This window comes from Mastigoproctus giganteus, chromosome 11, assembly GCF_048544385.1.
Source record: "Mastigoproctus giganteus isolate SK-2022 chromosome 11, ASM4854438v1, whole genome shotgun sequence".
NCBI lineage: Eukaryota > Metazoa > Arthropoda > Arachnida > Uropygi > Thelyphonidae > Mastigoproctus > Mastigoproctus giganteus.
Window position 1 is genome coordinate 73,568,581 of NC_143585.1, and position 14,987 is coordinate 73,583,567.

Sequence of the window (14,987 nt, forward strand, 5' to 3'; positions counted from 1 at the left end):
ATGATATATAGGAATTTTGCTAGCAGGGAGGAGGAGATGATTGTCCCTCTGTATAAGGCAATGGTCAGGCCACGTCTTGAGTACTGCGTACAGGTCTGGAGGCCTCATTTTAGGAAGGATGTAGATTTACTTGAGCGTGTACAGAGAAGGGCAACAAGATTGGTGAGGGGAATGAAGGTATCCTCTTACCAAGAAAGGCTTAAGTTCTGCAAATTGCAGTGGCTGGAGACTAGGCACCTGCGCGGTGATCTGATTGAGGTGTATAAGGCCTTGAATGGGTTGAGCACACTGAATTCTGATGGGATCCTTCCACTTGTTCAGATTACGAACCCAAGGGGGCACAAATTCAAATTAAGAAAAGACAGATATAGAATAGATGTGCGGAAATATGCCTTTAGCCAGCGTGTGGTTAATTGCTGGAACAAACTTCCATCTGTCGTTGTGGAAGTTGACAGGTTAAATAAATTTAAGGAGGAACTGGACAGGCATTTGGAGGGAATGGTGTGATTTTTTTTTTTTTTTTTTGGCTGATGCTGCATAAGCTCATACACTTGCTTTCTTGTATCACATGCCACTACTACTACTACTCAACCTATTGACTTGAAATTTTGCATGGGTTTGTACATCATATGTGTGCCAACAATGCCATATTGATCATTGTTGACAAATATTTGTCTGAGAAATGGGGTGGTAAAATGTGTGGTGGGGGGAACAAAAATGTTGTCGACAACCTATAGCTTATTCTACACCATTGGAAAGAGCTCAATGGCTTAAAATATAATTTTAAAATATTTTAAAAATTAAAATGAGTAATTTTCATGTCCCTCCCTCTATTTCTGTTGTTAATTGAACTAAAAATTTAAAAACCACATTAGCTATGCATTATTCGATGCTTATCAAGGGAAAAAAACTATTCCCATTGAAATCTGTCATTTACTTTTGTGTTAAAATAAAAAAAAAAAAATTTTTTTTTATTGCACTTCGATAGCACGCTTCTTTGTACTAAGTAACTCTCCTTTTGGTGAAAAAAAGGTTGCTAAATAGTTAAGTTAATAATTCTGTAAAGGTCATTTATAAATTTTGCGACGAGAAGTATTTTTTAACAATTTTCAAAGCTGGAGTTGTCCCAGCAAGGAGGTACTCAGAGAGCCAGCGTTGAGGTGGCGGTGGTGGGGAAGCACCTGCGTGGAGTCTTTCATGGCCCTCACCTGCCAGTCACTTCTCCCCCAAGATTTTAGTTACTTCTCCCACCCTTGTCATTCACTACAACTGGAAAGACTCAAAAAGACAATGTTTTCGTTAGTTCCTCAGTTTTAGGCGAAGCCGGGGTACTAGAAACTTTTTATCAGTTACCATAAAGCTCTCTATTTGAGATACTACACTAATGACCATTTGTGACTACAGACCCTTCATCCTGAGTGCCAGGCACTCAGTAGTTGACCGATTTATTATAGAGTCGCAGTCTACTCCACCACTTCCTGATGATGAATGCCATTTCATTGTCCATAACTGTTTGTTCACAGAAAACCCTCTCTGAGGGCCATTCCACTATCTGCAACCTGTGGATGTGCTCGGTGGCATGGGATCAATGCTACTGAGAACTCAGGCACCTCTGTAGCCAGGTGGGAAGGAGCAGCAGTGCGTAGCACACGCTTCTTGATTAGACCGGGGTTCGAGCCCGTCACCACCAAATATTGAGGATGTGGAAAGGTCAGGGAATGACCACCGCATATCCCGGAGCAATATGGCCTCAGTTGCTAATGCTCCTAAAAACCAAATAACAAACAAACAATCCTGAGAACTCGCCCAGAACCAAAAATGAATATAAAATGAATAATGAATAAAATTGAATATAAATATCAGTAAACATGGATTTAGCTTTTCAGATTGTTTATATGAAATGTAAATGCCAGTACAGCTGGAAAGCAAATTCCATAATCAGAAACATGATAGGCGTGCCGCGTTGGACACAACAGATTGAACCGGAAGTGGAATTTTACAATGTTGTGCCTAGTGTGACATTGGACTGCAAAGGGGTAATGGCCCATAAAAACTGAAAAGAAGTGGCAATAAGGTTTAGGGCTTCAGCCTGAGGCCCTAATCATTTTTCAGTGCTGCCATCTGTCATTACTACAACTTGCTCTTTTTATATAACCATTTTATTCCCTTCAAAAATTATCTTTAATACTATATTTGCTAAAAGTTGAAAGAAGAGATTTTGTGGAACTATGTTTTATTAAGATGAACAACCCCCATACACAGGTTCTTGTTCAATATCTGTGACTTGTCTGTTAATTTGTCTTAGTATAAATATTTTATCTTGGCATCTCCTGTTTGGCCTAAAAGCCTTCTGTTCTTTTCCAAGGTTATATTCAACAATACTTCTAACCTTCTTCTCTAAGATACTTGCATCAATTTTTTTTTTTTTTGGGGGTTGTTTCAATTAAAAGACACCACGATCTACAGTGAAACTTCCCTTTAATGGACAGCCATGGGGAACGAAAATTCGTCCGTTAGAGAGAAGTGTCCGCTAACAAGAAGTCTGAGGGAGAAAAAAAAAAAGAAAGAAAGAAAGAAAAATCGTTAAACGTTTAATGTAAAATTAAATTAAATTATATACAGATTTTGCACAATATTTTTGTAAATAATATACATACAATTGTGCTATGCATATTATGACTTTATCTTAAGAAAAATACATACAGTAATCACTTATTTTCTTCTGCACCTTCTTCCAGCTGATAGTTTTGTTTTCAACATTTGTTTGGAGTGAAGAAACCATCCAAAGTCATTCAGTATCTTCTTCAGCGGCGAAAAAACATTTGTAAACAATTGATTTGTATGAGCGCTTCTTCTATTTTCATCAGTGGTTCGTCGTTAATGTTCTTCGACAGAATGACCTCCTTCCATTTCTTCATCCTCATGAGGAACTTCTTGAAAAATATCGATGATAATGTCATTGATATCTATAGCACTATCTTCTGTAGTGAGGTTCGAGTCTATATCTTTGTAGCCAGGGTCACTTGTAGCTGAAGTATCGTACATTATCAATAGATGTTGAAGTTCTTGTTCTTCTTGGTGCTCCACATTGCTGTTCACAACTTCAATTTTTGCGTTTGAGAAGCCAGACTTTACAAAACAGTTCACGACAGTTTGTTTTCTAATTGCGTTTACTAAAGAGGAAATCCATTGAATCGTATCTAGGATTATGATTTTCTTTGCAAGGTCACTCGCACATGTTACATTGTTCGTGTTTGCAATGAGATGTCTTAAAACACGTTTTCTGTAGTGAAGTTTCAAATTTTTTATTATCCCTTGATCCGAGGGCTGACACTCTGCAGATGTGTTTGGTGGCAGAAAAACGATTTGAATGTTGGACAATTCAATGTGCGGGTGAGATGCAGCATTATCCATGAAAAGAATAATTTTTCTGTTTTGACGAATCATGTTTTGGTTAAAGTGACTTATCCATTCGCTCATGATATCTCGTGTCATCCACGCTTTTTTATTAGACTTCCAGTCAACATTCAAAAGATTCAACTTTATGCCCTTGAAACAACGAGGATTTTGTGGTTTTCCTATAACAAGAGGTTGTTCAAAGTCTCCCAGCATATTTGTACACAATAGTACAGTCAAGCGTTCCTTAGAAATTTTTCCGCCCTGGCACTTTTCGTTTTTTAGACTCATTGTTTTTTCAGGAAGAGCTTTAAAAAACAACCCTGTTTCGCCACAGTTGTAAATATCCTTAGCTTCAAAATCACGACATAAATCTTCCAATTTGATGGTCCACTCTGTTACAACCCCAGTATCAACAGATCCACCTTCACCACTTACAGTTTTCCAAGAAATTTTATGCCGAGTTTTGAACTTGTCTAGCCATCCCACAGAAGCTTTGAACTCATTTACTCCCATAGATTTCGCAATCTCCAAAGCCTTTTCCCTAATAATAGGCCCATTAATGGGAATTTTTTTAGCAAGTGCACGACAAAACCACTCATACGTGACATTGTCAATTTGAAGTCCAACAGTTTTCGGGAATGATTTTTGAACCTGATCATTTCCGTGTTGCCAAAATTGTTTGAGCAGTTCATTTTTTTTCTTTAGGATGTCGCTTACCTGCGTCTTCCCGATTTTGAATTTTGCAGCGAGATTGCGAACACTACTTTTTTTCCAATCATATGCATTAACGAGTTCGACTTTATCTTTTAAAGTTAAATGTTTATGAGAAGACATTGTGCTCTTCACACGACACTGAACAGAACTGAAAACTGAAACTGAAAAGACGAAAGGCCGACCAAATTCCCCCCCTGCACACACCGAATTCATCAGAAGTTTTACCTGTGCCTTAAAATTCTTGAAAAAGGGTTTAGAACCGCGACGTAAACCTTGATAAAATTCAGAGAATCAGAAATAGAAAATAAACACACGATTGAGGCAATACGTGAAAGAAAAGTTCCTAGAAAAAGGGCCGTGAGCTCGCCCGCTGTCTATTATGGGGAGATCAAATTAAGTGCTAATCTAAACGAAACAGTGCAGATTGCCTGTCCGCGTCCGTTACAGAGAATGTCTGCTAGACAGAAGCTGAAAACACATTAAAACCAATAGAAGTGAGTTGGGGAATTTGAAAATGTCCGTTGTAGAGAGATGTCCGTTAACGAGAGGTGTCCGTTAGGAGAAGTTTCACTGTATTTGCTTATTTTAGGTTTAGGCTATATATGGTATTATGTTGGGCTTTTTTGTCATATTTGAGCTGAAATTTTTGAATTTGATGTTAAAATTCAATTAAGTATTACTGTTTTGATTTTACATTTTCTAAATTAAAACATGTGCAAGTCCTGGAATGCTGCACCTAGTATACCGAAGGTAACCACTTGGGTGTGAACCAATGTGTAGGTTGAGGTGTGGCATCTGCACCACACGGAGGAATGCTGCTCCTTTGTGTTTTTAGGCAGTCTAGATGGTAGATGACTCATCAGTTGGCGCAATACCACCACTTCTTATTGGAGGCTTGAAGAATGGTGAAAGCCATGTTTAGTATCCAGAGCAAAACAAAGCTCTGGTAACTCCTATCTCTTCATCAGTATGAAGAGATGGATTTCTTCATCTATTTATGCAGTATGATTGGTGTTTGAGGTTATGATGAGCATCATGGTGCAATCCAATCTCCCTAACATTTCAAGTACAGCTGGCCCCCCTAGGTAGTCCACCAGAACAAACCTATTGGTAACTCTCTAGGAGGTATCCAGATCAGCTAGTGTATAATCTTCCTTCCTCTACTCTCCCAGACAGTGATGGAGTGAATTCAGGTAGTGTGTATGTGGGGAGCTTTGTCAACGTGCTAAGTGTATTCTTGCTGTATGTATGCCATATCCAAAAAATTTCATTATTTCATACAATCCCCCCCTCCTTTCTATTTTTATTTTACTACTGAATACACCATGAATAGCCAAACTAATAGAATAAAGTTAACTGTGAAAAGATCTAAACTTCCCAAAACCTAATCATTCGTATTATATTCATATTCATGGTCTCAGTTCCAATCTCAATGATGTTTATTTCCACCTGCAGTCTGCCTAGCCCCATCTACTTTCTCTGGCAGAGTCCCATTGATCAGCTGCCTTAACCACTGCTCGTCAGTTGTCCTAATTATTCACTGTATGATTCCTTTCTGTTCACAGGTGGCACGTCAAAAGGATATCAGAAGAATTTTGAACAATCTTAATGCCAAGAAATCTCCAAGTAACGTGGTATTCCTCCACTTGTTCTCAAAACCTATGCTCCTGCGCTTACTCCATTTAGTGTCACCTTTTTACACTTTCTTATTCCACTGGTGTTGTTCCTTCTGCTTGGAAATTTGCTCTTATGCAGTTAGTCCCTAAAAAGAGTAATAAATCCTTCCCATCTAATTATTATCCAATTGCATTACCTCTACTCTTTCAAAGTAATGGAGAAATCCATTAACTACCAACTCTTAATTTGTCTTGAAACCTACCAACTGATCGATAATTGCCAATATCGATTCTGTCAGTGTCAATCCCTTGATGATATTTTGACGTATGTCACCCATCTGTGGACAAATTCAGTGGAAACGTTTGGTGAAACTTAAGCAGTTGCTCTTGACATTTCAGACTTTTTATAGTGTTTGGTATTTTTTTTTTTTTTGAATGAAAACCCCAAACACGAGAGGTATTAGAACCTATAGTACTTAGTACCGCGCTTGGGTTGGAGGTTGAGAAGACGAGAGAAGACATTTGGAGGGAATGGTGTGATTTTTTTTTTTTTTTTGGCTGATGCTGCATAAGCTCATACATTTGCTTTCTTGCATCACATGCCACTACTACTACTACTACTACTATTTGTTGACATTGGACTTGAACTTCTTTAGACTGTAATTTTCAGGAAATACGTATGAAGGAAGATTGTTCCAGAAAATGGCAGTTGAATGAATAAACGAGGAAGATGAAAAGCTGGTTATGTGAGTTTGAAGTTGGACAAGATTATACACTAGCTGATCCGGAAGCCTCCTAGAGAGTTACCAATAGGTTCGGTCCAGTGTACTAACTAGCGGCCAGCCTGCGAACACTGTTTTAGAGCTGTACCCTTGAAATGTCAGGAAGTTTGGATATCGCCATGATATCATCATAACCTCAAAAGACATCAGTCATACTGCATGATGGAAGAGATGGGGAAGGGTTGATCGGAACTTAGCTCTGGAGATTAACCATGGGTTCCACCACATCAAGCCTCCAATAAGCAAAGTGGTGGTATTGCACCGGTTGATGAGAGTCATCTACCACCTCAGTAACTGGCTTTTAACTGGGTTTGTGATAACTGTCGCTGCTTCTAAAGATGGAGCAGTATGATGTAGTCTTCTTAACAAGCTGCCATCTTATGGATTGCTGACTGATTTTTACAATTGGTATCCATTTTCAGTTTGACTGCTCTCTTTCTTTCTCTCTCCCACTCTTTTCTCTTATATTTAATAACCTTCTTCCATTGACTGGAAATCCTGCCCATAGTTTTTCTGATGATAGCACATTACATTTCACCTTCCAGTTTGAGAAATCTTGCTCTGCACAAGTAAACAATTGGAGTAAATGATTTATATTTTGGAACACATCCTCCCATTAAATCTGTGGAAAAATTGATCCCAGTTTATGAACTTTTGCTTTATGAGATACTTTTCAGGAACACATGGTGTTCATAAATGGGGAGGTTACTGCACATAGAAATTTAATTTTAACCTGGTAGTGATGGCACTCAAAATGTAACAAAAATAGTGGTAGGTGTTTTCTTTCTTTTTAATTTTTGGAAAATATTTAATTCTCTTTAAACATTATTAATATTTTATCTTTTCTTAATGGATTACAGTACTTATTAAGTACTTTTTATGTTACTTTTAGTTACTTTTATGTACTTTTAACTTTTAATAAAAAATTAAAAATTTTAAAAAATGAAGCCTATTAAGTACTGGAAATTTAAAAAAAATTCAGAATTTATGTGCATATGAATATTATAAAAAAAAATTATATGTATTGAATAATACTGTGTATATCTTAGTGCACTGCATCATTTATACACAGCCAATTATAGATTAGCAAATTTGCAATAGTGGCATCGTTTAAGTTACATCTCATATGTCATGCACTACTTTGAATAAGTAACGCTTCACCCGAAGGAGAAGACTGTTGTTCCTTATTCTCAGTGGATACCACCACCCAGACAGCACCGTTTCAGGGCTATTTGTCCCTTCTTCGGTGGGTGGGTATTCTCAGTGGTGGTATCCATTGAGAATAAGGAACAACAGTTCGAAGTACTGCAATGTCATGGCAACTCGTCATGAAGCTATTCACAATATGAGATGTAACTTAAGCGATGCCGCTATTGCAACTTTGCTAATCTGTAATTGGCTGTGTATAAATGATGCAGTGCACTAAGATATACATAGTCTTAACTCTTTCACAGCCTGAGGCATAAGCCTTTAATGCATTAGATATTGAATAATATTAATTACTTCCATTTTAAGTTTTTATTTCAAAATTTGAAATTACATATCTTGCTTCCTGTAGCGGAAAGGAAATTCATTCCCTTGTCTTTACTCTGTGAAAACAGTAAGTCTTTCAAAAAAAAATAACCAGGATGAGACTGTAGATGTTTATTGAACTAGCGGGAGAAGAAAAACAAGTAACATGAAACTTTAAACAAACACAGTGTCAGCACTTGTCCAGTATCACACTACTTTTCTTCAAGCAAAAAAGCCAGGTAGTTGAAAAGATGGTGACAGGTTCTTGTCTGCAATTCCTGTATGTAAACAAATCATTCCATAAACTATTGCTATAAAGGTTTGACTATATTTAGGAAGGTAGAAAAAATTTCAGATTTTTAATCATTGATTAATTGTCAATGTGGGAACGTTATTTTTGAGGGTCACCTGTCAGGTGATGTGCCACTACCACTGGGTTAAACTTATTTATTATTATTATTTATTTATATATTATTTTTTTTTGATTAGTAGATTGTTGAAACAATTCATTTATGGACTTAATCTGATTGTTGTGGCCTTTTTAGTAAAAATTTGCTACTTACATGAACTTCATTAGCTGGATTTAAGCTTATAAAAAATCAGGAAAAATATTTTGTTTCCTCCTGCTTTCTGATTCTGTAGTGTCTGAGAGGATTTGATAAGTTTTTGTGTGAATTCACTTATATACCTGTAATTCTTCTGGGAGTTCTCTTGAACTTCCAGAAGTATCCTATAGTTAAAACCTCAAAAGTGATTGTGCTAGCACTACTAAAATATTGCCATTCTGTTTCATTGACTCACACTTAATTTAAACTCAGTGTTGACCCATAGTTGAACATGTACATTTTTAGCTTTTAACTGGGTTTGTGATTTTGTATTTTATTTAGTTAACATACTTTCAAAATTATTTATTTTTTGTTTTGCATATTTTGCTAATTAATAAAATTATTAAAAATGTGTTTTGCTTTCCAGCTCTCCCATCTGGAGGAGTTGGTTTTGAAGACAGTACTTCAACTGGTGTTATAATTATTGCTGTTGTATGCTGTGTAGTTGGAACATCTCTTGTTTGGGTTATAATAATCTACCACACTAGAAAACAAAATAAAGAATATTCTCCACCAGTAATTGATGAAGCACTTTGTGCTGATTTAACTACTTATAATCGTTATCCACCAGTTTGTGCAGAAGAAAGAAGAGTATCAGCTTCACATTTATATATGGATGTGCATTCTGGTAAGTGTATTCTAGTAACTTAAAAGTTTGACAGGTCTACTAATAGTTTAATGCTAACACTTGGCTGTATTGCCTAAAAATAAATTGAAACATTTTTAAACAGTGTTTACACGGAAGTGGACATTTCTGCATATCAAAAGGGTGGTGGTGGGGGGAACAATCTACAATCAGTAATACTTTTAACATCACCAAAAAGTGCCCATCTAATTCTGCTTTGAACATTGCCAAGCTCACTCTCTGCCTTGGCTACCATGTCAGGCAGTTTATTCTAATGGTCTGCAGTACACTGCCCAAATGCAAACTACATGAGATCCCACCATCTTGTTACTTCTTAAGATTTTATATTTGTGTCTTTCCCTTGGTTTTTGTCTCTCACACCAGTGAGGGTACACCTTCTTTGTTCATTTTACTGATCCCCTAAGATGCCTAGTTGCCAAGCTTTACCCTCCACACCTTCCAAGCTACTCTTCTTTTGAGCATTAATTATCACTTCTCACTAGTTGGGTCACCCCACCCTCCTTTGCATCTTCTCTGGAAACTTTGACTGCTTTTTTTAAGTGCGATTTCCTGACCCGAGTACAGTATTTCAAATGCAGTCTCACCATTATCTTTATACATACAGACAATAGGGATGGACAGCATAATTTTTTTTACTAGAAAATGACCTATAAATCATGTCCATGACACTGTATGCCTTCCTATCTCTGTTAGATAAAATGCCTGTCCATCCTCGCTCTATCTAGTCTCTATGTATGGATTTACCAGTTGAAATTGAGTTTCTTCTGATGAACGTTGCGTCAATTATACAGTGCCCCCCCCCACAGGTCAGGTTATAATAGTGACATTCAAGACCTGTTCATGCGGAAGACTTTCAGACAAAAAAAAGAGACCACCAGCCAGGATGACAGACAAATGCAGCATTTGTTGAGAATTTTCTCATTTTCTGCATAATGAAGGCAATCCATAACTCTGAGACCTGGAATGAAGTCTCCCTGTTTGTGTACAAAGGGTATTTGGCAGTAACTCTTTCCAAAAGTAATACAGGAGTCCTCTGCTTCTGAAGAGGAGCTATCTAGTGCCATTGAAGATATTGGCCGCATGACAGTTGTAGCAGGGATCGAATGAGTCTGCTGATGGTTAACAGAAGTTGCTAACCTCCCATAGTGAGCCTTTTACCATTGAGAAACAGTATGTTGCTTTTAAAGAAACAAGAGTCTTGAGCGTTTTGACTGTCAAAGTCATGAAGGGTTACTTTCACCACACAGTTGGTGTATGAATTTGTTGGAGGAGCATGACAATGACTTTTCATGAGTGAGTACCAGGAAGCTAGGCTGTGACCACTTATTTGGGTACTACAGATGAATTTTTCATAATAAGCAAAGAAAAAGCCAAAACCAAGCTGCTCATCTTGGATTCATTAAAAATGAATCCAAGGTGAATGTAATTCCCCTGTCCCTCTTCCAAATCAGTCTGAACATGTGCTAGCCAGTCAGCATCCTTTTACTGTCCAACTTCAAACTCAGAGAATCAACTTTTCTTCTTCCTGACTTATTCCTTTAACTTCTGTTTTCTGAAACAGCCTCCACACATTTCCTGAAAATTGCAGTCTACGGAAGTTCAAGTCTAATGTCAACAAACAGGTATCGTTTTTAATCATCTTAATCTTCAACCCATGCGTGGTACCGAGTACTATGGGTTCTAATACCTTTCATGTTTGGGGTTTCACTAAAAAAAAAAAAAAAAAAAAAAAAAATCTTAAGGTACATAAATGCATGCAATGTTATAAAGCTTTTTTTTCTTCTTTTTCTTTTCTTTTTTTTTTTTTCATGTTTGTTTTGCTATTTTATTGTTTCTTTAATACTAAATAAAGTTAAAAATATGGTTGTAATAAATTTTTACTTTAAAATTTGCACAAATATACCATTTGGGGGGTGGGGGGAATACCCTGCCAAATGCAGATTTTCACTTACTGTGGAGTTTCCAGAAACATTCCCTGTGTTAAGTGGGAGTTATATATATTTATACACTATGTTGTTGACAGTCACTGGACATGTGAATGTTTCAGAGAACCTTTTATTGATAACAGGATGATGGTATTTTGGTTCATTTCTTCTTCATTACAGTGGTTGGTTCACATACTGATTGTGGGTATACTGGCCTCACCCAAAGTTAGTGCTGAAGTTCAGCTCAAAAGTATTCTGTGGGGTTAAGGTTGGCTGTGGGCAGGCTAGTGAAGCTTTTACGTACTCTTGTCTTAAAATCAGGTTACTACAAGTACATGATACATCGTCATTCTGAATTGGAAAAGGGATCCTCTCCATACTGTTGCTACAGTGTAGGAAGTGCGGATTGTCCAGAATGCAAATGTACCATATGGCATTCATATGGTACATTTAATGGTATAACTGGGAGTTGATAGCTTAAATAAATTTTAAGGTTGAACTAGACAAACATTTGGAATGACTGGATGGGTGAAATGGGAAGGGTTTTTTTTTTGTTTTTTTTGGCTGATTCTGTATAAGCTTGCTTTCTTGCATCATATGCCTCAACTAATGCTAACTCCAAATCACAAGAAACAATCCCAGATGATGATGATGATAGCACCTCCACTACACTTACGTTTCCTGTACCAATCACGATGGGCTGTGTATCAGGTAAACCAATACTATGTATTGCATGCTGCTGTGACGTTTGGTTTATGTGCTGCAGCTCTTCTGTAAAATCTAATACTATATAGCTTCTTATGTATTATCCTTTTACTAATATCATATCCTGTGTCCTCCCTGGACTCTTGATCGATGGTATTTGATGGCTGGTGGAGCTGTACCACTCTTCTCAATACCTTTTGGCCTTCATTTTTGTGGTCCACCTGAATATATCCCAATTGTAATAGTGTCATAACATTGGGTGATTGCATCAGGCACTGTTGATCTAAGGTGGCACAAACAGATTGCTAAGATGCACCGTATGATGACATTCTGTTGGAAATCATTAAGCTCAGTGCCTCAGCCTATCCATGTATGTTGTTGATCTTTCTTTTAAGGCAAATGCAGTTGCTTTTATACCTGTTCCTAATATGTGGATGGCTAACTTTTTACTTTTATACTTATTCCTGACACAGGGATGCTGGGTATGGTTCATTTTTCAGACATCCATAAGATCCCAGGGATATCCAGATGTTTTTGGCAATATAGTGTAGATGAATTTACGTGAGAATAATAGAGAAAATACAGTAGCAAGAAGAGTAAAGATCAATAACAAAGAACTGAGATTTAGTGACAAATGGGCCTGGAGTACTGGGGTCCATAGTTTAACAGATATTTATTTAAAGTATACCCAGTAAAATAAAATAAAATAAAATAAAATATTTCCAGTATACCCAGTAAAATAAAATAAAATAAAATAAAATAAAATATTTCCAGATATTTTATTTTATTTTATTTTATTTTACTGGGTATACTTTAAATAAATATCTGTTGAACTGAGATTTGTTCATTTATCTTATTTTTCTTGCATTTTATTTGTTCTCACTTTAATTTAATTAGTATTAATAGTGGCACATAATGCATGAAAGCAAGGTTATACAGCATCAGCCAAAAAAAAAAAAAAAAAAAAAAAAAACACACACTCCACATATTACCTGTCTATCCTTTCCAACAATTTGTCTAGTTCATTTTTGAATTTGTTCAACCTACACACCTCTACAACACCAAACGGCATTTTGTTCTAACAATCAACCACCTGCTGGCTGAGGGCAAATTTTCACACATCTGTCCTGCACCATTCTTCCTCAGTTCAACTTTATACCACCTTGTGTGTAGTCTGAGCAAGACAAAGAATTCTATTAGCTTTGAGCTTACTCGATCTGTTCAAAGACTTAAACACTTCAGTCAGATCCCCTCACACGTGCTTAGTCTCCAGGCACTGCAGTTTGCAGAACTGACTCCTTGGTGAGAGTACCCTTTTGTTCTTCTCACTAATATTTGTTGTTCTTCTCTGCACACATTGCAACAGGTCCGTGTCCTTCCAAAAATGAGGCCCCCCCCACACCTGTATGCAATTCTCAAGAGGTGGTCTGACCATAGCCCTGTAAATGGGATAAGCACCTCCTTATTCTTGCTGGAAAAAATTCTGTATATCATTGACAAAGTCCCATGAATTGTTCTGGCAGCATGTCTTCACTGCTCAGAGAAATTCATATCTGAATGCATAATTGCCTCCAGGTTATTCTGCACTTTCCTAAGTGTGGTACCACAGAGTTGGTACTTTAATCTGGGATTACACTTCCTCATTTGAAGTCTCTTGCATTTGTCGATATTAAACTTCAGTTGCCACTTTTCAGCCTAGCTACCTAATTTGTTTAGATCTTGTTACTGTAATTAACTACCCTCCCAACCCATGTATCATCTGTAAAACTGTGACATTAAGCCTGATATGCATTCATCAGTGTTATTAATTAGTGTAGGAAACAACAACGAGCCCAGCACTGAAATTTGGGGGTGGGTGTTCTCCACTAAGCCATTCGTAATGAATGTCTGTTTTCTTCCACTCAAACCATCCGTTTATTCATAGCAGTATCTTTCCCTCAATGCCACACTGCTCTAATTTTTGTAGCACTCTTTTATGCTCAACAGTATCAAAAGCTTTTCTGAAATCTAAGTATATGATGTCAACATTATTTTTTCCATCCAATTCCTTTGTTACTGTGTCATAGTATCCATTCAGATTGGTCAGACAAGATCACCCCTCAACAAACCCATTCTGTGACTATAGTATAACTGCATTTCTGTCTAACTTGTCCTGCACTACTTCTTTAAGCAGTGACCCCCCACTACTTAAAGACTACTTTCCCCTGGAACAGAAGTTAAGCTATAGGTCTAGAAATGGGGATGTTTGCACTTTTCCAGTCCATGGGGATCTCCCCTGTTGAGTGGAAATGTGCAAATTATGAGCAAGTCTTTACCCATGGTTATGAGAGCATCCATGCATGCTTACAAAATAATGGATAAAGGTTTGCTTACCTCTTTTGTGGCCCTCCTTAATATAATTGGATAGATTCCATCTAACCCAGATGCCTTTTTTATATGATGAGAGCCTTGTCAATCAATTCAGCTCTGGAGAGATTGTGCAAGGCTCTTGGGGTAGAATTTTTTTCAGCTTGGTCTGTGCTTGCTAACAGGAGAGACTGTTTCTACAGGGATGGAATACACTTAAATAGAAAGGGTGCAAGAATATTTACTGATGCTATCGAGGCAGTGTTAGGTGGATCAGAAAACTGCTAGCTTGGGGGGGGGTATTCACAGACTAAAAGGTCAACAGTAGCTGCAGGCAGAGGTGAAAGTGATTCTTGCACTGTTTCTATTGGAATGAGCAGCAGCCTAGAGAGCAAGTTGCTGGGGATTTCAAGAACTGCTGGGAGTCAGCACGGAACAAGTAAATATGTGGGCTGTGTTAGGGTAACTAAGAGTAAGAACAGTGGCATGTATACTTGCATGTACACCAATGATGGAAGTATAGTAAATAAATTTGAAATGTTGGTCAAGATGTCAAAGGCAGATATTGTTGGGATATCAGAGACATGGTGTCACACAGATATAAGCAGTGCAGGAATGGTAGAATTTGAGGAGTAAAATGTGTACAGAAAGGATACACGGGTACTAAGGCAGGAGGGGTTATGCTGTTAGTTAAGAAACACATAAAATCTAAGGTAGTGCATCCAGTTGACATTGAT

General features: G+C 37.3%; 1 protein-coding gene across 1 annotated transcript in view; it reads left to right on the forward strand.

Annotated features, from left to right (window-relative positions):
* The window catches only part of LOC150078125 (uncharacterized), a 281,371-nt gene that overhangs the window by 251,735 nt on the left and 14,649 nt on the right, over positions 1–14,987 (forward strand). The window contains exon 17 of the mRNA XM_090384470.1: positions 8,996–9,256. Within this exon, the coding sequence (XP_090240596.1) occupies positions 8,996–9,256 (261 nt within the window). The remainder of the gene's footprint in view (positions 1–8,995; positions 9,257–14,987) is intronic.